The 19,933-nt window shown below is 38.6% G+C and overlaps 4 protein-coding genes across 4 annotated transcripts; 1 reads left to right on the top strand and 3 right to left on the bottom strand.

The window, feature by feature from the left end:
- Window positions 1–5,112: 5,112 nt before the first annotated feature.
- Window positions 5,113–7,879, bottom strand: LOC116293360 (uncharacterized). The gene is made up of 3 exons (XM_031700778.2): window positions 7,822–7,879; window positions 6,815–7,036; window positions 5,113–5,718 (listed from the first exon to the last, which is right to left on the bottom strand). The coding sequence occupies exons 1-3, from the start codon at window positions 7,874–7,876 to the stop codon at window positions 5,312–5,314; spliced, it is 684 nt and encodes a 227-aa protein (XP_031556638.2). The 5' UTR covers window positions 7,877–7,879; the 3' UTR covers window positions 5,113–5,311.
- A 51-nt stretch (window positions 7,880–7,930) lies between these two features.
- On the top strand, window positions 7,931–9,455 carry LOC116293386 (octanoyl-[acyl-carrier-protein]:protein N-octanoyltransferase LIPT2, mitochondrial). Its single transcript, XM_031700810.2, has 2 exons — window positions 7,931–8,390; window positions 8,950–9,455. The coding sequence occupies exons 1-2, from the start codon at window positions 7,955–7,957 to the stop codon at window positions 9,198–9,200; spliced, it is 687 nt and encodes a 228-aa protein (XP_031556670.1). The 5' UTR covers window positions 7,931–7,954; the 3' UTR covers window positions 9,201–9,455.
- A 108-nt stretch (window positions 9,456–9,563) lies between these two features.
- Window positions 9,564–15,248, bottom strand: LOC116293385 (lactadherin). The gene is made up of 4 exons (XM_031700808.2): window positions 15,149–15,248; window positions 12,286–12,786; window positions 11,158–11,480; window positions 9,564–10,491 (listed from the first exon to the last, which is right to left on the bottom strand). The coding sequence occupies exons 2-4, from the start codon at window positions 12,776–12,778 to the stop codon at window positions 10,345–10,347; spliced, it is 963 nt and encodes a 320-aa protein (XP_031556668.1). The 5' UTR covers window positions 12,779–12,786; window positions 15,149–15,248; the 3' UTR covers window positions 9,564–10,344.
- Window positions 15,249–16,653: 1,405 nt separating this feature from the next.
- LOC116293380 (diacylglycerol O-acyltransferase 2-like) lies at window positions 16,654–18,760 on the bottom strand. The gene is made up of 4 exons (XM_089030782.1): window positions 18,325–18,760; window positions 17,389–17,605; window positions 16,967–17,166; window positions 16,654–16,811 (listed from the first exon to the last, which is right to left on the bottom strand). The coding sequence occupies exons 1-4, from the start codon at window positions 18,758–18,760 to the stop codon at window positions 16,654–16,656; spliced, it is 1,011 nt and encodes a 336-aa protein (XP_088886908.1).
- Between the last annotated feature and the right edge of the window lie 1,173 nt (window positions 18,761–19,933).

Below are 19,933 nucleotides of genomic sequence, written 5' to 3'. Positions count from 1 at the left end.
GTTTTTACTAAAAACACCAGCTGCCTAATCTAAGAAAAACATGTCGTGTTGCACAACGTCATTTCCACATGTTTGTATCACTGTCCTACCCCCTCCCCCCACAAATGAAGATATGTACACATTTGCATTAATTAAGCAGATGCTGATCTCCAGGTTCTAGCCAGTAAAGATATAAGCATTCTTTTTTTGCACGGATTCACGAAAAATAACGGGGTTACTTTCATCTATCAACTACCTTGTTTCCTTTATATTCTAAAAAAGTTTTGCTATCGAAGATCTATCTGATCCATTGAAGCGTTACATATTTGCTTTTAAGTCTTATTAACAATTCTACATAAACATACATGTCTGGTTCTATTTTAGATATCTGAGGTTTTTTAATTTTGCCATAGTTCTAAAAAATTTGCTGTAGATACATTTCTCGACTATAAGATAATCCTTGATGTTTTTAACCTGTTTGATTACTAAGGGATGGATGCAGAGAGTAATGCATGCAGGGATGGATGGATGCAGGGAAGGATGCCATGCAGGGGAGATGGAAGAATGGATGGAACCATTATAAATTCAGGGAGGGAGGAATACAGGGAGGGAGGGATGCAGCAGGGAGGAATGGATGCAAGGAGGGATGGATACAGGGAGGGATGCAGCAGGGAGGGATGCAGCAGGGAGGGATGCAGCAGGGAGGAATGGATGCAGGGAGGGATGGATGGATGGATGCAGGGAAGGATTGATGCAGGGAGGGATGAAGCAGGGAGGGAGGGAGGTAGGGATCACGGGTGGGTTGACCAATTAAATGGACGGAAGGAAGGATAGATAGATGATTGAAAAACTGGAGCGATGAAACACATGGAAAAGATGGATAGACAGAAGTGGATTGATGGGCGGACGAAAGGTCGACAGATGGGTAAATGGATGAGATGTAAATGAAATGGGATTAAATGGGATAGGGTGAACAGACTAAGATAAATGGACTGACTAGGTTGCTTCCAAAACACGAAATCGTCATTGTTACTCTTAATATACGATCAACGCTTTAAACATTCTGTAAAAAGTAATAAAAAAATAAAAAAAGAAAGAAAGAAAGAAAGAAAAGAAAAGAAAGAGACGTTTCAGTAACGTATAAAGTCAAACTCCATCAAATACATCATAAAAAAGCAAATCTCGCTAAGGTCTTTACTTATTGATTTGAATTAATGCAATTACCTAAGCATTCGTCCTTGCGCTTTTATTATGTCGGACAAATGAAGCAATTAGTGTAAGCCCGCTCAACGCGCTTCTTATCTATACGTCTTGGAGTGGGCGTAACAGGCACGGTAACGAATGCATTTCCCTAAAACGAAATTAGTATCGAACAATACCTGGATCTTCCCTTAATTGATCAATATGTGGTAAATTAAACCAAGTGCATTTAAAAAGTTTGAGGGAAATATAGTATCACTATTTGAAAGTATTAAGAACTTGAGAATCGTAACAGAATGAGATATATGATAAATGAATTGCATAATTGTCAAGATGAGAGTATGTGGACCGCGTGGCACTAATGAAATAGTAGAAGATAATATAGGTAAGTTGTAGTGCTTGGGAACGAGGTTATTCCGGGCGAAAGCCCTTGGAATTAAATTCGGAAAAATTAATTTCCGACCTCGCTGGGATTCGAACCCACGACCTTCGGAATTGTACTACCGATGCTCTACCAGCTGAGCTAGAGATCAGACTGAGAGCAGGCCACGCGGTCCACATACTCTCATCTTTGCATCATAATTACCGCGACCTAACATCTATTTCACCCCGGCCTGCTCTCAGTCTGACCTCTAGCTCAGCTGGTAGAGCATCGGTAGTACAATTCCGAAGGTCGTGGATTCGAATCCCAGCGAGGTCGGAAATTAATTTTTCCGAATTTAATTCCAAGGGCTTTCGCCCGGAATAACCTCGTTCCCAAGCACTACAACTTGCATAATTGTCAGTTACGTTAAAATTAAGAGCGAAGATTTAGAAAATAGAACTAACTGGAAGCAAGATTAAAAGTTGAATTTCTACGACATTGCAATGGAGGTGTGCATAAGGCACGCAATGTTGGTTTGTTATTTAACATGTGGCTAGTAGAACCTTCTAGAACATCATGATCAATGGTAGTATTGTATAGTGCAGGTAGCCAGCACACAGGGAGCCCAAACTAACTCTGATTCCATTTTCTGTATGTTTTGTTTTAAAGGTTTGTTAGGAAGGTTTCAATGAGAAAAAATATTCTTGCTTGCTCATATCAAACAATATTTTTCTTTTCTTTTCTTTTCTTTTCTTTCTTAATCGCTTCGAGATAAGTATAATTCGTTTCCGCTTTACCTTTTGATCACTACTTTCTGAATACTTCTGAATAGGTTTACAAGATGTTCATATCATTGGAATTTTCCTAGCTATTTTAGTTTTCTGGATGGATCTCAATGATAAGAAATCCTATAGGCTTCTCTGATTTTCATCTTTTTTTGCCGTTAATCAAGGCTTATATCATTAGAACTACTTAGATCGCTGTGATAAATGAGTTTGTATACTGAACTCAGTTAATAGACCAGCATGAACCGAGTCAGGAAAAGTGAGTCAAACTTATGGAAAAACTAAAAAAAACTCATTATATATAAATGCGAATCTTAAATATCTTTGTTGAGCTTTTTATCACACATTTTTACTTTTTTTTTTCCATTCTTTTCGGCTGATTTTTTTTTTTTTTTTTTTTGAATAAAATGTCAGTCATTGAGTGAATACGTTAAAAAAATAAACCAGATGTGAAACACCTTTAATCTTTTACAACGAATGAATTTACCACTGACTGAAAACGACAATACACACTAGACAGCTGCCTTTTTATCAAAAGGTCGACTCATTTTTTTTTTAACCAATTAATCATATTTTTTTTGCTGATTAATAAACCCACGCTTGCCATTGGTTTAAAAATACAAAAACAGCGAACTAAACAAACAATAAAAAACAAATTACAATAACTGGTAAATTAAAAAAAAAAAAAAGACGAAATATAATAAAAGAACATGGCTAACAAAACTACAGCAGGCATTGAAAAAATATTTTGTCTTCGTAAAGTTGAAGTTTTACAAAAATAATTATTTTCTTTAAGAAGCATTAATAGTTGCTACGTTGAAAAGAGTTGTCAATACCTTTTACCTTTCGGCTAGAGACAGTTTGAGGCCAGTGAGCTGCTACCCTGCTTAGCAGAGATTTACTTTTCCCCCCTCTATGCATTGATTAATGTTCAAAAGTTTTGAGTCTAAACTTTTTACTGGTGAGTTAAAAATCTAAATAAAGAAGGACAAAGAAAAAGAAGCAAGGAAAGGAAAGAACACGGAATAAAATAGAATAAAAAAGAAAGAAAACTGAAAGAAATAGCTTTCTCATAAAGGGCGTCAAGCTTATATCGCAACTGAATACGCGAGACAAATTCGGCACTTCATCCTGATAATAATCAGTTCTCCTTCAGTTTATTTTCTTTGCATAATTAAATAAAAAAGCGTCTGTGAATACCATAGAATAAGCTATTTAGACTTCAATCTTTATAGAATTGTTTAATCTGTTTTGTTAGCCAGAGGTTTCAGCAATTGTCGTCGGCGTAGCGGATGAATTATACTGGTGGCTGTATCCGGTGGCTGTAGCCTGAACATTAGTTAGATCCTATAAGAATGCCTTCGGAACACGCTATTACATTTGACTGAGCCTCCTGCTTATCTAATCTTAAAAGTTAATCCTATTTAAGGCCATGCTCTATTTAAGGTGTGTAGTTCAGTGTGTATAAAGATCGTACTTAAGCAAACAATGGTTTTCTTAAGGGTACTTGGTATCATAGCAACAGTAGAGGTTCCACTGGAATGACCCTCTAGCACATTGTCTCTAGGTCTTTGAGATCATTAAGTCCAACGTCTGATAATTAATTGGAAGATTTTTGACTTCGGGCTATAGAGGGGACAGTGGAATTGAATGGTACAAGTGGTCTTGCTGGGAGAAACACCGTTAAAAAGAAATGCGTTCTGTTGTTAATAGTGGTGATGGTCTTTCTTTTCTTCTTTTTTTGTTCTGTTGTTCTGGGGTGTTTTGTTTAGTTTTAATTGTTATCGTTAGTTTGTGTCACACGTAAGCGGAAGTTAAATAAGAATCAGAAAAGAAAGAAATTTGACTAGAATTTAAGGATTTGTATATTTTTTGAAATCGTCCTTGTCTTACGAGGATTGCACTTGTGGCCCTCGTTGCTTGATAGAATTGGAATGCATAAGCCGATTTTTACGGAAGGAGGAAAACCAGATAACTCGGTGAAGAAAAGCCTTTAAGGAATTGAATGATACATTTTTTTTAATCGTCCTTGTTTTACGAGGATTGCACTTGTGGCCCTCGTTGCTTAATAGAATTGGAATACATAAGCCGAATTTTACGGAGGGAGGAAAACCGGAGAACTCGGTGAAGAAAACCCTCGAAGTCCAGCAATGAAACTAAAAACTAACTCTACTCACATACGACATCGAACACGTGAATCGAACCTGTAATCCCCACTACTATTTCTATTAATAACTTGATTTTGATTAATTTTTAAAAATCACGCAATATCAAGAGCATCTCTTGCATTTTATCTATGAAATCTAGTGCATGGCAAAATCTTACATATGCCTAAAGGCCGTTTTAGACGGTATGATTTTCGCCTACAACTATCGTATACAACACGCTCTCGTCTGTCGTAGGCGAGTTGTAGGCTCGATTTACACGCTACGACTCGAGTTGTAGGATGACGCGAGCGTGTTGTATACGATAGTTGTAGGCGAAAATCGTACCGTCTAAACCGGCCTTAATACACCTTTGTTTTACTGAAACTAAAGTATTAAAATAGTAATTTATCTTTAATTTCCGGTCCTAACATAGGGAACCCATTATCCTGGGGCCAGACGTTATTAATCTTGCTCCAGCGTTTGCGGTTTTTCGTTACTGAGAACCACAGGAAGCAAAAAAGGAACCTCTAGAGCGCAGGGTGGGAACCCATGTAATGGAGACGAGAAAACATGTATGTGTCCTGTACGCAGATGTAAAGAAGGGGATAGGCAGGGAACAAGAGAATTATTAGAAGCATTATGCACACTGTTGTATTTTATTGTGTGAGTGGAGGGGAAGGGGTTGAACTGACATAAGAGGACATGTCCTGTTGGGAAATAGGGAGAGGTGAGTTGTTAGACACATGCTCTGTGACTACACAACCCCACTGCCTTGATATCTAGAGTATATTAGAAGATAGCACACATAACTATACTATACTGCAATTCAAAAATCATTAAAATGCTGGTAGACCCCAGACGGATGGTTCAAAGTCCACCAGTGATGTCAAAACTTGATTGGCTTGTGTACATAATGTCTTATCTACATACACATCAGGCACCATGACGACATTCATACTAGCAGCCCTTGCTGCTGTAACACCATTAGGTGCATCTTCAAACACTAGAACATCTTGTGGTGTTGAGGGGGGCAGTATGAACCTTGACGCTGCTACTTCAAAGATGTCAGGGTTGGGTTTGCCTTGCTTGACTTCAAGGTCATCAGATTTGACCACATGTGACATCAAACTTATGAGGTCACTGTGGTTTTTAACTTTTAAATTGAATTCAAATGTTGCAGATCCTGTAGCAACTGCCATTGGTATGCCATGAGAGTGAAGATGTCTTATTAACCTCTCTGCACCTTTTAAAATCAAAATATCTATTTAGTATAACATTAGAAGCAAACAGATGCCAACACATATAAAACTGCTTTAAGTTCAACCCATTTGAGCTGCACCACTGTCATATTTGCCAGGCCCGTAACTATGGGTGGTCCAATGGTTTGAATAACCCCCCCTCCCCCTATACAAAAACTGCAATAAGATTCAATAACGCAATAAAATGTTTATCAAGATATAGCATAACTAATAGGTAGAAAAACGAATCTCTCTTTCAAGTTCCTAGCGCTGGGACTGTTTGCAATGGTGAAAAGCGATAATAAGTTTATAAAAAGTTCAAGGTCTTCTCCATTGATGTACCATACTTCAATATAATAAAATATGCATGAACTACAATTGACAGAAAGGTGACCTGGTCTAAATTAAACAAAAGCACAACAACAAACAAACAAACTGATAATAAGACAGAAATACAAACAAACAGATAAAAAGACAGACAAGCAAACAAACAGACAGACTGACAAGAACAAAAAGACAAACAAGCCAGGAAACAAACAAACAAATCAAAAAATTGCAAAACACCTGAGAAGAGTAAGGGAAACTTGTTTTTTTTTCTAGTATAAATTATCATCACAACACAAACCAAAAAAAGCTTAGAATTTTTAACAGAAAAGACAGGGGAGTCCCATTTCCCGCCATAAATCATATATTTAAAGAATAAGCTAAAATCTAACACAGGGTAATATATATCCAAGATTTCACATGTTTTCTCTGGTGGGATCACTCCCTCCTAACGTGAACAAATCACCTTTCCCTTTGCTCCCATACAACACAATGGGAAAGCAGATCCCTGGCACCTCAGGATCACTCCCATTGGTTACATATTGCTCCTGAACCAATTCACAGACTTATGTATGACATCCCCCCCCCCTATATTGTAGAGGCAACAATTGCATACCCCCCCTTTCATCAGCCTGCAATAGTTCTTAACACCCCTCAATATATTATAACTCCCCCTAACCACTTTCTCAAAATATCATAACTCTCCCCACCCCCCGTACAATTTGCTGACCCCCCCCCCCCCCCCATGGGTTAATAAATGAAAGCCCCTTTATTCACCTGGTAAGAGCTTTGCATTTGGAAAAAGTTCTATCTTTTTAATTCTAGTTTGAGCAATAACTTCTTCAAGATCAAGATGAGTTAAGCCTAATTCTTCTAATAAAAACTTGATTGCAACAATTTCTGGCTTTCCCATCATTTTTACTTTGGTGGCCATGGTAAATTCCTTGCTGTACTGTTTGAGAAGATGCTGGAAAATTTCTGTATATATTGACTCTGTATCTGTAAGAACACAAATAACTGTGAGTCATACATGCCATGACTTTGACTAACCCAGAGGTTGTTTCAGAGTTTGAAAATAATGATGTTTGTGGTGGAAGAAAACTGGACAGGAGAATCCCAAGATGTGATAATCCTCATAACACAGGAGAAAACGAACAACAAACTCTATAGATCAGATATGATAGCAGGACAATGGATTAACCCAGTCACATGTTAAACAGCACCTATATAGTGAAATCATTAAAACCTGTGCAATAGATATTAGATTGATAAACATTAAAAGACACTAATCAGTGAACTATTTTGTTTGTGTCTGCTTGACTACATTGACTAGTATTTTTTATAAAATTCTCGTCTTTTAAAACCTCTGGAGCCCAAAGTACAAAATTAAGTGTACCCTAGCTAGACCACAAGGCACCATGTTTGCTAGGGATAAATTGTATTTCTTTTGTTTCATGTACATGCTTTTGGCACAAAAATCCTGCCAAATCTACAGTTACTGTAGCTGTAGTATATTTATTTAGTGAAACGTTTTTGATCCCTCCCCCTACCCCTCTCGCTACTCCCTTGGACACTAAAGACTCATATCAAGCTGTAAGGACTATACTAGCGACTGATACTGAGGAGACAGCCTATTGGGGGGTTATACACACCTTTCACCCTAATGGCAAAATCCTGCATACACCCATCCCTTGTATCTGCATTTAGTTTAATCAGTGACAGATCTATTGGGGTTGGAATCCCAATAAATATTCTACCATAATAAGTACAGAAACACGTTTTACCTAGTAGAAGTCCATCTAGATCAAATATAACGTGAGTGCATCTCGCGTCCGCCATTTTGAATATCAAGACCGCGGTGAACTGGGAGAGAGTAAAAAAAACAACAAGATGGCGGCCGCATCGAGTCGAATTGTGATGGTTCGTAACCTTGGAAGAATAGCATATTTAGATGCCTTGAGAATCCAAAAAACACTAGCCAGACATCATTTAGACTTTAAAAAGGATAAGTCGTCAATAAGACCAAGGAATGTCCTATTTATTTGTGAGCATAACCCAGTTTATACGATTGGAATTCGGAACAAAACGTTTGGTGAAGAAGAGAAAAATAAACTGAAGAAACTGGGAGCAGAATTTTATACGACAGATAGAGGAGGTTTGATAACATTTCACGGGCCTGGACAATTAGTTTGCTATCCTGTCTTGGACTTGGGGGATTTTAAAAAGAGTATTCGGTGGTATGTGAGGAGTTTGGAAGACGTTCTCATTGACACTTGTGCGAGGTATGACGTAGAAGCTGGTGTAACTGATGATACAGGAGTGTGGGTAGAAGACAGAAAAATCGCTGCCATTGGTAAGATTGATTTTTTAGTCTATTTTTTTCACCTTTTATAGCTATTTGTGTTAAACATTTTATAAACCACAGGTAGCCCAAGCTAAGCTCTTTGTCTATCTTCCTGTCTGTCTGTCTGTTCTCTATTAACAAAATGAAATGCGCTCAAGAGACATTTAGAAGGAATGCAGGCTAAGAACATATAAGCAAACAATTAGTTAGAAATATTTAGTTGGGTACTGGCAGCTCAGCACCAAAACAACCAGTTGACCCAAATCCAGTCTCTCCCCCTCCCTCTCCCCCTTCCTCTCCCCCTCCGCCTCCCCCTCCCTCTTCCCCTTCCTCTCCCCCTCCCTCTTCCCCTTCTCTCCCCCTCCCTCTTCCCCTTCCTCTCCCCCTCCCTCTTCCTCTTCCTCTCCCTCTCCCTCTTCCCCTTCCTCTCCCCCTCCCTCTTCCCCTCCCTCTTTGCCTCCCCCTTCTCCATCCCCCTCCCCCTACATCTGAGATCTGTCACATATAATGAGGAGTAAGTTGAAGTAGTCTTACTGATCCTTACTTTTCCATGTGTAATTTGTTAAAGGAGTGCAAGCAAGTCGCTGGGTCACAACCCATGGAGTGGCCTTGAACTGTAACACCGATCTAACTTGGTTTGACCATATAGTGCCCTGTGGAATCGTGGGTAAAGGTGTGACATCCTTATCTTTCGAATCCAAATCAGAAATTAACATTAATGATGCAACAACACATTTTTTAGCTAGTTTTTCAGATGTATTCAACTGTCAATTAAGACACTTTCAAGAACTTTCAAATGAAAGTATCCTTGTTTTTTAAATAATTAAAAGTGAAATTTTGTGGTGATTGATTATGGCTTGGCTTCAGGCTAAACAAATTAATAGTTGAATTTTGTGTCATTGTATTTTTGGAAGGAATAAGCTTCCCGATCAGTCTGTAATTCCACCCGGGATAGCGGTGTTGGGGCCGAAATCTCCAGCGTAGCCGTAAGTCCATACGACGGTTCAGCACTCGATGTATGGAAGTATGGTCCTGGTTAATTAATAATCAAAAATATAAATAATTCCAAACTTATAGCAGTCTCCATGGCAAATGAAGTTTCATTTCGTTGAGGAAGTTAAATCCAAGTGGGAAATACACGTTTAGATCAATTTCATCATTTCCATTTTTCTCTCGAGCTACTTTTTATAGTTTTCATGTTACTTTTACTAACATTCATCATGTTAACAATTATAGTACGTCCGTTGATTTTAAAAATCTTACAAATATAAGTAATATTTGTTATTCGTTGGGAGTTATCAAAAGATTTCAGCGATCTATTACGCAATATATTAGCTGTATACTTTTCGGGCCAGTAAAGGCTGATTTACATGTACAGTGAACAATATTTGAAATCACGTATCACCTCATCTATGAAGGTTTTTTGTGGGGGTTGTATATCCTAACTCAAAACCAAATTCAACTCATGCACTAAATTTAAATTTAGAATATCATGACCTCTTTGCTTTCCTTTTTTTAAGTGCTGTAGTTTCAAAATGAGTGATATTATATTAATAACAGTGCAGGGCCGTGACGAGGGAAAAAATTAACTTGCTTGGGATCGAGATCACACAAGAAAGATTGGGATTTCATGGTTAAATTCACAGGGATGAAATAATTTTTCTGGGATCGATCGAAAGGTCATCACAAGAAATGTTATACCTCGTCACGATCGCAAACTGAAGACAACGTTGCCTATGGCTGATGAAGGAACAAGGCAATTGACGCAAGCTATTTCTAACGTGATAGATACTTTTAATTTGTCCAAATAGTAAAAAGTGTTGTCTTGCCGCTTGTTTGAATGAGCCAAGATGGCGTCCCTGACGCCATCCACAATAGCTTTGTTCAAACAAGTGAACAAATATGATGAGATCATCTATGAGGTAGCTAATAGAGAACGGTGTCATCATCGAGACTTCAGGTTTCATTCTGCATAACAACCATAAAATTCCAGGCGGATTGCACTCCTTGTATGTTTGCCCAGTAAGGATACGATAAGATACCTTGCTACAAATGCTGGCTTGAAAGTGTGTTGTACTATCGTATTCCTATCAGAATTGCCTCGAAAAACCTGCACATGAGAAATAAATGTATTTTTTAATAATTCGATAATTCTAATCTATTCCCAAAATATCAAAACACTGCTTGATCCCATACCCACGAGACATCCGTAGAAGCTGAGGCGCCATATCGACTTCGGACCTGACCGCGGCAATTGAATCCGATCCGCTTTTATTTAGTCTACGGATCAATACTGGCCATTCCGAGGTTGAGAAAAAAATTTGGCCGAGTTGCATTTCAGTGCCGGCATTGTTGGGCTGTTTTAGGGGACATATTTCGATCCAAGATGGCGTCTATTCCGTCCCCTAAATAGTACCACAATGCACTGCGATGACAATTCGGCTCATTTTCATCATCCTCGGAATGACTAATCTCGAAAGATTTTCCCATTGGTCTTAGTAATACGGGGTGTTCATGGGGTTTAACAGTTAACTGACAATTGGTCTAAGAAATAGTAGTTAACTGACAAATATCCTAAAATTAGTAGTTAACAGTTAACTGACATTTCATTATTTTAGTTAATATTATGGTCTGTGCTTGTAAAATTATAAATGATAGTCATCTGACAGCCACCATCTAAGTACACCTCTAATTCAAGAAGCCGTTCTCGTATCCAGACTTTACTTGATCCTGGGTACGAGAATGCACAAGAACTCATTGCTGGACAAACAAATACCTTGGGTTGTCCAGTGTCATTGTCCGTATAATCAGTCCACGATACTCTGTTCAAACTGTATTTCACCGAATATGATGTAGTCCACCAGTCATACTCTGGGCTGCCTTGAGTTGCTATCTTCGTAATCATTCTACTTCTCGGACCCACATTGATTTCCAGGAAGGGACTGGTGTCCAGTAACGAACTGACCCAGGCAGAAGACCCCTTGAGTCTTGCCATGTATGGATAGAAGAAAGTAATCATCCATTGGCCATTAGACGTGCCAGTTATTTTGTCGTTAGGCAAGCGGTTGTCTGACAAACCGACATGTGGTGAAGAGCATTCTGGGTATTATGAAAGGGAGGGATCAATGTTACACAGGTAGCCCGAGCCTTAAGGTACTTTGGATTCTGACTCATATGCAGATGATCCAAGCATTTGCATTAAAACGAGAGACGATGTCTACAAAATAGCCCACTTCCGACCCGAGACATGCATCGCTTTTCTTGCATAAAGGTTTCGATGTGAGGCTTCATGCATAATGCTCAGTGGTCGACTCGTGACAAAAAATATATATATATTTGATTTAGCACGGAGCCTGGTACTGAAACCCTTGTTTGTGACCAAAAAAAAAGCATATCTCGGAAGTCGGCTATTTATTGCTAGCTTACATGGCTTAATCTCGTCCCCAGAGCCTGCGTTACTCTTGGCCAGTTCCTCTCGGCGGTGCAGGCTCTGGGGACGGATCGGTCAAGGCTGAAAGACGTTGCGCATGCGCCAAATTGTCCAAAAAACAACAACAACAAACAAACAAACATGGCCGCGCGCTGTAAAACTTTTCGTCTAGCTCAAAAATTGGTCAAGTTTTTTCTCTTTTTCTTTTGAGGGAAAAGGAATTATACTACTGCATGTTCTGCATATGCTCGAGTAATAGATTGAAAATATCTTTTTCATATCCTTCAAGAAATTAGCTTATTCTCTGCAGCCCAGTTTGTTGCTGATTTTGAGATTTTTTCAAAGCCATATATAGGCTAGGCATTTTGTATAATAAGCAGGTGAGCCCGTGATTTTAACAACGCAAATTGATTCGTTTTCCATCCCTGTCTCACCGTCTTTCCGCGTACTTTCAAATTTAATAATTTGTCTTACCTTCACAAAGGTCACCGACATAGTGATCCCGACAAAAACAACGGTATCCCGGTGATTGCGGGACATTGACGCACGTCCCGCGGTTCCTACAGGGCATATTGCCCGAGCAAGACCCTGCTGGTCTAGATAGATGCTCCATGTATACAGAATCCGGGGTGTATATCAGGTCCGATGGATGAGACACTCGTGTTGTGTGGCACAATTCACATGTCCCTGTGCTGAATATATAATTGATACTGTAGCAAGCAGGATCATGGTCACACGTGACTACACACGTGATTACGTCCTTGTCTTTCACAGTCTTATAGGCGTGACCTTTCAGTGTATATCTATCTATAGATGTGACTGAACGACACTCGTTTGTGCAGGAAATCCTGATTATTGTCTGTATTGATATAAATCCGAGAACCATGAACCAGTTAAACTGCTGATCTGTGATGCAACGTGAGATTGTTGAGAGGAGTAATGAAGTCTTGATAGCTAGAGTAGACATCGCTGCAACTAAAGGGGAAACCAAAAGCAATCAATGTTAAATTCAATGAACTACTTCTTGTCACGCATTCACAAGTCACAAGTCACAAGTCACAAGTCACAAGTCACAAGCCACAAGTCACAAGCCACAAGTCACAAGTCACAAGTCACAAGTCACAAGTCACAAGTCACAAGTCACAAGTCACAAGCCACAAGTCACAAGCCACAAGTCACAAGTCACAAGTCACAAATCACGAGTCACGAGTCACAAGTCACAAGCCACAAGTCACAAGCCACAAGTCACAAGTCACAAGTCACAAGTCACAAGTCACGAGTCACGAGTCACGAGTCACAAGTCACAAGTCACAAGTCACAAGCCACAAGTCACAAGCCACAAGTCACAAGCCACAAGTCACAAGTCACAAGTCACAAGTCACAAGTCACAAGTCACAAGTCACAAGTCACAAGTCACAAGTCACAAGTCACAAGTCACAAGTCACAAGTCACAAGTCACAAGTCACAAGTCACAAGTCACAAGCCACAAGTCACAAGCCACAAGTCACGAGTCACAAGTCACGAGTCACAAGTCACAAGTCACAAGTCACAAGTCACAAGTCACAAGTCACAAGTCACAAGTCACAAGTCACAAGTCACAAATCACGAGTCACAAGTCACGAGTCACAAGTCACAAGTCACGAGTCACAAGTCACGAGTCAACTCTATCTCTTTTTTTCTATTTTGCTTTAATTCTTCCTTAGTTCTAGTGATTTGGCTGTCGGTCGGTATTCTCTCTCTTTCTCTCAATCAATTCAATTCATACTTGACTTTGCAGTCGTACTCTTTGCTCAATACTCCAGTTTCGAGTTCTCTGTTGCTCAGGGTTAGCCTCGATTTTGTTCAGAGTATTCATGTATTCCAGTGAAGGTCGGTGGAATTTCAAAGTGTTTGTATTTAAAACTGTGCATTCTTTACTTTACCGTTAGTATTTGTAAATATTTAGGCACTGATACGAGGCCGACCCTGTGTAAATGAGTCTGTAATCGAGGAACACAAAACTGGTCTATTCTATAATCAAAGTTCAAAAAAAGGAAGTGCTTGTTACTTTGGTATCACAAAACTAATCTTCATTTATTGGGTTGAACGGATAATTAATGACAGAAGCCAATACAAAACATTTCAGTTATCACTCTACTTCCGTTAATTAATTAGCTTTTCTTCGCCGCCAAAATTAACATTTCCATTATTTCTAAACGAAAAATGTGGGTAAATCTTCAAAAATCATATATTGCAATTGCCCAAAAAAATCTTGAAAGTGAGGCATATACAAGAAAATACAAAAGAAATACTTACAAATGTGGTGTTTTCTTTTGTTCTTTTAGCCAAATGCTTCCAAAATAATTTTTAAAAGGGTCTATGGATTGGGTTTTTCATTGGTTTTGTCATAAACAAACTAAAGACAATAAGCACTGACAGAGCTAAAACTGGTTAACAAATCATTTCCTCAATGTGTTATGCCTTGTCATCGTCTATTGAGCCGTACTTGTCGTATCACAACGGCAGAGTATCCCGATTACTGACAAGAAAGTCTTCGCGGGGAAAAACAAAAACAAAAGAGGGCGCGATTTAAAATAAAAATCCGGCGGATTAGCACGGAATAGTCCAAAATTCCGCTAAAACTTTACTGCAATAATCTTTAACGGTGTAATATAATTACTGGTTAAAGTTTTTCCTAGATATTCCGATGCGAAGTAATATATTTTACCAATCTTTAAAGCGTCAGGGCGTATTCCACACGGCATCAAAAATCGCTTTAAACATTTCTTGGTATTTTTTTCAAGTCGAAAAAAATCTTCTTTTGCGCTAAAAGTTAATAATACTCATTATATCGTGAATTTAACTTCTTGGTAATGAAAAATACTGAACTCAGAGTGTTTTAGATACATAGGATGACCTAAATAAGGTTTTGATAAAAGCACCTCAGTAAAAGAAATCTTGCAAAGTGATGAGTAGGTTGTTTAAACTTCAGTTTTCTAGTAATTTTTTCAATTCAAAGTGAATTTCGAAATGTGTAAAGTTGGATAGCTGTGTAAGTGTTCTTTTGCTGTTGTTTCTCTTTAAGCACATAATGGCAAAAAGGCTTTGAAAAGCAAATGAAAACGTGTCAAAAAGGCAAAAATATAAGCAAGATTAAGGTTATTTTGAATGCACGGTAAAACACTGCAATGATACCCGAAACTGTAAGAAAAAAGTCCTTGAATAAAAAACGGACAAAACCATAGCAAATCTTGGAGCAGTTTATCAAATCAGTTATATTGTCTAATAAGGCGGTTGTAACGCTTTAAATTTGTCTCCTATTTCAATTCTTACGAACTTTGTCAATTAGTTTACATACCATTAGCTACCTCGGCTTCTCACACGCATTAGAAATCGTTCTCTTTCTGGGTTTAATCTTTCAAAGTTTAAGTCACTACCAAGGAAACCGTTCGCCTTGATGGTCTGTCTTAGGGGAATATTTAGAAGTAGGTAGTGCTGCATGTATGAACAGATGGTTTGCTTATCTCATTTCGCTTCTGTATTGTAAGTATTCTAAGTTTTCAAGTTGTTTTTAAACTGAACCAATTAACACTGAAGGAAGACATACATTTGAGCGTCCGTAACAATCAAATCAAAGGGATACCTAAGTAAATAGTCGATGTAAGCGCGTCATTGAACGTGCGCCAATATTTATATTTGTTCAAGGCGATAATTGGTCAGGTTTACCTTAAAAAAAACTCATATCGTCCAAATTTTCACGGGGATTTCTCTCTCTTGAGGTCTAGGAAGTGGCAACTCTCACCCAAATCCAAACGAATAGGAACCAAATTTCACTTTAAGGACATATTTACGAGGGATAAACTGAATTTACAGATGATATTTTGGCTGCTTTTCAACAAGGAAGCGACTTTCGGTTTCGTCAAGGATTGATTTCGTGTCGACTCTCGGAAACTTCTCCGGTGAACGTCATCGTCACCTTGATCTCAACATACAGAACAACAGTAGAGTATCACATACTTATTCCCTTGTCTTGCGTAATTGATGGCGGAAGTAGACGGATGGAGTTAAAAAATTTGGAGGTTAAAAATTTAGGTTTTTAAATCCCATTTCCACTTTTAACAACATCTTTTTAGGGGCTTAGGCTTTTACAATTGTCTTTCAATCTTTTTAGTTGAAAATATTAACTGAATTACTGAAGATTATATTATATAAATAAATATTATTGTTAATATTAGTAATAAAAATCTTTTATTTGTAAGAGCAGGCTGATTATTTTGGCAGCTTTTTAGCTGATGTGGGCCTGCTTTCACTCACACTCACTACCATTACATTTACTATGTTATGCACACAACGCTCGACTCACATGTTGATTTTTACGGATGGAGGAAAACAAGACAGCCTTGAGAAAAAACCTCGTAGCAAGGAGAACAACACATCAAACAAAGTCAACTCACGTGTGGCTTCTGCAGGAGTCGAACAAGTGACCCGTCCCGTTGGAAGCACAACGGTGAAAGACGACGCATTAGAGATCTTTAGCATCAAGGCTTACCACGAACCCAAACACGACTGCAAACACGGAGAAATACTCGCCACCAATGTAATTAAATATGGCGGCTTTTCTAGTAACAACTTCGTTATGACGCCATAGTGTTAAATGTCGGACGTTTGACGAAAAACGCCGTTTGAGGTTTGCGGTACCTAGCAAGAATGTCGTGCTAATTAAAGCGGGTCACTATTAGCAGCGTACGTCGTCCTGATTTAATAATGATTTAGTAAATGAAGAAGCATTAGCAGCGAAGGCCACCCACCCAATACCACCCATATATTATCGGCATTCTGACTAGATTACCTTGGGTAAATGATTTACTGGATGACGAGTGGTGTGTTGTGTGGTACACCATATTTGGTTTTGTACTGATGAAACACTTTCAATAGTCCCTGGACGTACTTCTTGTGGAGGTTGTCAATCTGAAACTGCGTTGGGTTGGGCACAGCTTTCGTTACGATAACTGGAGCACCGACTGATAGGATGAAGAAGATACGTAATACAGTTAGATGGAGGATGGAGGATGGAGGATGGAGGATGGAGGATGGAGGATGGAGGATGGAGGATGGAGGATGGAGGATGGAGGATGGAGGATGGAGGATGGAGGATGGAGGATGGAGGATAACTTACCAACAGTGTTAACAGGGGTCTTGTGAGGTGCAAATCCAATAGAATTGCTGACCAGTCCCCTACCAAAGAACAGAGGCGGCGCAAAGGTCATTACTCTCTGGAATCTTGACTGCACAAATCTAATCCAAGTGCCATGGTCATTATTGGCCTGGCAGTACAGCTCATTCTCACCAAAAGAATAAACAGGAACAAGAGATGCTCTGAAAATTTCGAAATGAAATCAAAATAAGCGTAATTAACGACTGTCCTAATTTTAAGTAGGTACATAAGAGTGTAAACCATATATAAGTGAAATAGTACTTAACAATAACCACTAAAAAGGATCTCCAATGAAACAAGTTAAAACAAAAGAAATGTTTAGTGCTATTTAGTTTTAATGCTATTTCACGGACATTTGAGTGTTCATGAGTTGTTTTTCTCACCCGTGTTTCAAAGCCATCTTAACAAATCCTTTTCTGTTCTTAAGAGTGAGGTTATGTGCTCCAGGGCGGGCCTCAAGGGATTCTGCTGCCCCCCCTATTACGATGATGGCAGCATTGCCACCAGGGCCTTGTAGAACGTGATTGATTGAGTCCTTGGAAACATCACACACGCCCCCAGCCATGGCAAAGTCTCTAACTAATGGAAACTTGAACATAACTGTTGAAAGAAAAAAGACAGATTTCCCCCCCTTTTTTTACGCGGTTTTTTCCCCATTCTTTAGGTTCTTTATACGTTAGGATATTTCTTCCTTTTATCATCATCATCATCATTATCGCTATCGCTATCGCTATCGCTATCGCTATCGCTATCGCTATCGCTATCGCTATCGCTATCGCTATCGCTATCGCTATCGCTATCGCTATCGCTATCGCTATCGCTATCGCTATCGCTATCGCTATCGCTATCGCTATCGCTATCGTTGTCGTTGTCGTTGTCGTTATCGTTATCGTTATCGTTATCGTTATCGTTATCGTTATCGTTATCGCTATCTTTATCGTTATCGTTATCGTTATCGTTAATTATCTTTATCGTTATCGTCATCGTCATCCTCATCCTCATCCTCATCCTCATCCTCATCCTCATCCTCATCCTCATCCTCATCCTCATCCTCATCCTCATCCTCATCGTTAAGTTATCGATATCGATATCGTTATCGTTTTTGTTTATATCGTTATCATTATATAAAAAAAAAACAATTTCCTCCTCAGTTCTTGTTTCATTCCCTTGAGTATTACTTCCTTATTTATTGAAGAGATACATAAATATATGGATGAAACTCAAAAAGAGTTTCGTCACTGAAAAGCTACCTTATGTTGAAAAACATTTTGCATAAGGTAAAGAAGTCGTGTACAAAGAAAGGCTCAAATTGTACTTACTCTTTAGTGTCATAAGGTATGGTGTAATACCAGGGAACAAAGCACTGAATCCAGTAGCTTCGGTTGCAAAGTTCAACCACGCCCCAACGCACATTATCCCATGGGGGTGGTACCCAAACACGTAATTCCTCTTGGCGTCCAGTCTCTTCGTCCTGATCAACTTTATCGGAAAGTAATCTCTGATGAGATGCCAGAGTTGTGAGTAGCGAAACCACTGGAAGCGTCTTCCTCCTTGTTGAGGTGTTTCGATATCGAAGCAGAAGCTTATTACCAGATATGCCAAGGCAAAGAGGTACAATGGAGATGTTAGTAAAGTAATCATCAATACTGATCCGATCCCTTGTCCCAGGAAAAACATCGAACAGTAGATCCAAACAAGTAGGATCTGCAGAAGCTTTACAGCTAAAATAGACAAAATGCGAGAAGAAAGCCACATCTTTTCTGACCACATAAATCAAAATTTCGTAAACTTTTTTATCTTTGAGAACGATAGTCTTTAGTTTGCGAACTCGTTTGCCATCTGAATTCTAGCGAGCGAAATTTTGCTAACCAAATCGAAATTATCAATTACGTAAGCAATTATGATTGATGACGTTTTTTCAATTAGGCGCGTGATTGGCTGATGTGAGAATACGTCAGAGAACTAATTAGGCAATCGAATCATTGATTCGTGATTGATTCGTTTAGCTAAATGATTAATCAAATAGCAGATATTATGGATGCATTCAAATCAGATGCAAATGAGACAACAAGCATATTATCGACCCGATAGCCTCACTTGGATGATTCTCAAACGAAATAACATTGAATTGCGAGCTCAATTGTAATAACAGCTATTATGTAAAACAACCTCTTAGTCCTCTACTTATTGGTGTACAAAATGTTAAGCTGCTAAATCACGTGCGATAGAGCAGTTTTCTGTGAAAAGCTCAATCCCTTAAGCTCGAGGTGCCGTGACCGTGATACTTTCTAGAATTTTAATTGGCTGATTTTTTTTTCACGCGCAATATGATTGGTCTAAAAGTGCCGTGACCTTGGCATGACCATGTCCGCGCCGTGCTTATGCCGTGTTCCGGGTATTTGATTGGATGGAGAGTAAATTATCGTGCAATGTGATTGGTCTGGCGTATGCCTTGCCGTGTTAATTCGTACAGTGAATATTTCACAGTCATACGAAAACTGCACTACTTTTTTTCTTGACTGCAAGTATTCGTTTAATTTCTGTAGACAAAAACTCACTTAGATTAATTCATTGAAAAGAAAACATGGACGAAACACAAATCAGCGTAAAGTCTGTTTTTTTCTTTGTTTCTTTGTTTGTTTGTTTTGTTTTGTTTTCACTCATTTATGGATTCCAATGGCGGTCGCTTATCATGTGGAATCTTCTACAGAGTATAAAAATGAAACTTTATTTAAGTTTTCGTCGTATCGTGATTTTAGTCTAGTTGCTCTATCTTTAAGATGTCTTCAATATTTACAACATAGTAATAATGAATCCTGATAAACATAATAATTAAATTCTTATTATTGAATAGCAAAATGTTTCAAGCATGTTTCATGGATTTTTATGACGTCAAAACTCGAAGTCAATTGCTCATTTATCAATGGT

The sequence above is a fragment of the Actinia tenebrosa genome, unplaced genomic scaffold, assembly GCF_029948245.1.
Source record: "Actinia tenebrosa isolate PJP-AT-01 unplaced genomic scaffold, QUT_ActTen_1.0 PGA_scaffold0__85_contigs__length_37466705, whole genome shotgun sequence".
Classification (NCBI taxonomy): Eukaryota; Metazoa; Cnidaria; class Anthozoa; order Actiniaria; family Actiniidae; genus Actinia; species Actinia tenebrosa.
Note: the sequence above shows the minus strand (reverse complement) of the source record. Positions and strands in the feature narration are given on the sequence as shown.

Bases quoted from the DNA above. Each gene is read 5' to 3' on its own strand.
- LOC116293380 (XM_089030782.1), bottom strand. From the start codon at position 18,760: ATGTGGCTTTCTTCTCGCATTTTGTCTATTTTAGCTGTAAAGCTTCTG. The intron at 17,606-18,324 runs GTAAGTACAATT...TTCTTTCAACAG, and splicing joins ATACCTTATGACACTAAAGA to TTATGTTCAAGTTTCCATTA. The intron at 17,167-17,388 runs GTGAGAAAAACA...CGAAATTTTCAG, and splicing joins AAGATGGCTTTGAAACACGG to AGCATCTCTTGTTCCTGTTT.
- LOC116293360 (XM_031700778.2), bottom strand. From the start codon at position 7,876: ATGGCGGACGCGAGATGCACTCACGTTATATTTGATCTAGATGGACTT. The intron at 7,037-7,821 runs GTAAAACGTGTT...GTGTTCTTACAG, and splicing joins TCTAGATGGACTTCTACTAG to ATACAGAGTCAATATATACA. The intron at 5,719-6,814 runs GTGAATAAAGGG...TGATTTTAAAAG, and splicing joins AAATGCAAAGCTCTTACCAG to GTGCAGAGAGGTTAATAAGA.
- LOC116293385 (XM_031700808.2), bottom strand. From the start codon at position 12,778: ATGTCTACTCTAGCTATCAAGACTTCATTACTCCTCTCAACAATCTCA. The intron at 11,481-12,285 runs GTAAGACAAATT...CATAATACCCAG, and splicing joins TGTCGGTGACCTTTGTGAAG to AATGCTCTTCACCACATGTC. The intron at 10,492-11,157 runs GTATTTGTTTGT...TCTCATGTGCAG, and splicing joins ATGACACTGGACAACCCAAG to GTTTTTCGAGGCAATTCTGA.
- LOC116293386 (XM_031700810.2), top strand. From the start codon at position 7,955: ATGGTTCGTAACCTTGGAAGAATAGCATATTTAGATGCCTTGAGAATC. The intron at 8,391-8,949 runs GTAAGATTGATT...AATTTGTTAAAG, and splicing joins CAGAAAAATCGCTGCCATTG to GAGTGCAAGCAAGTCGCTGG.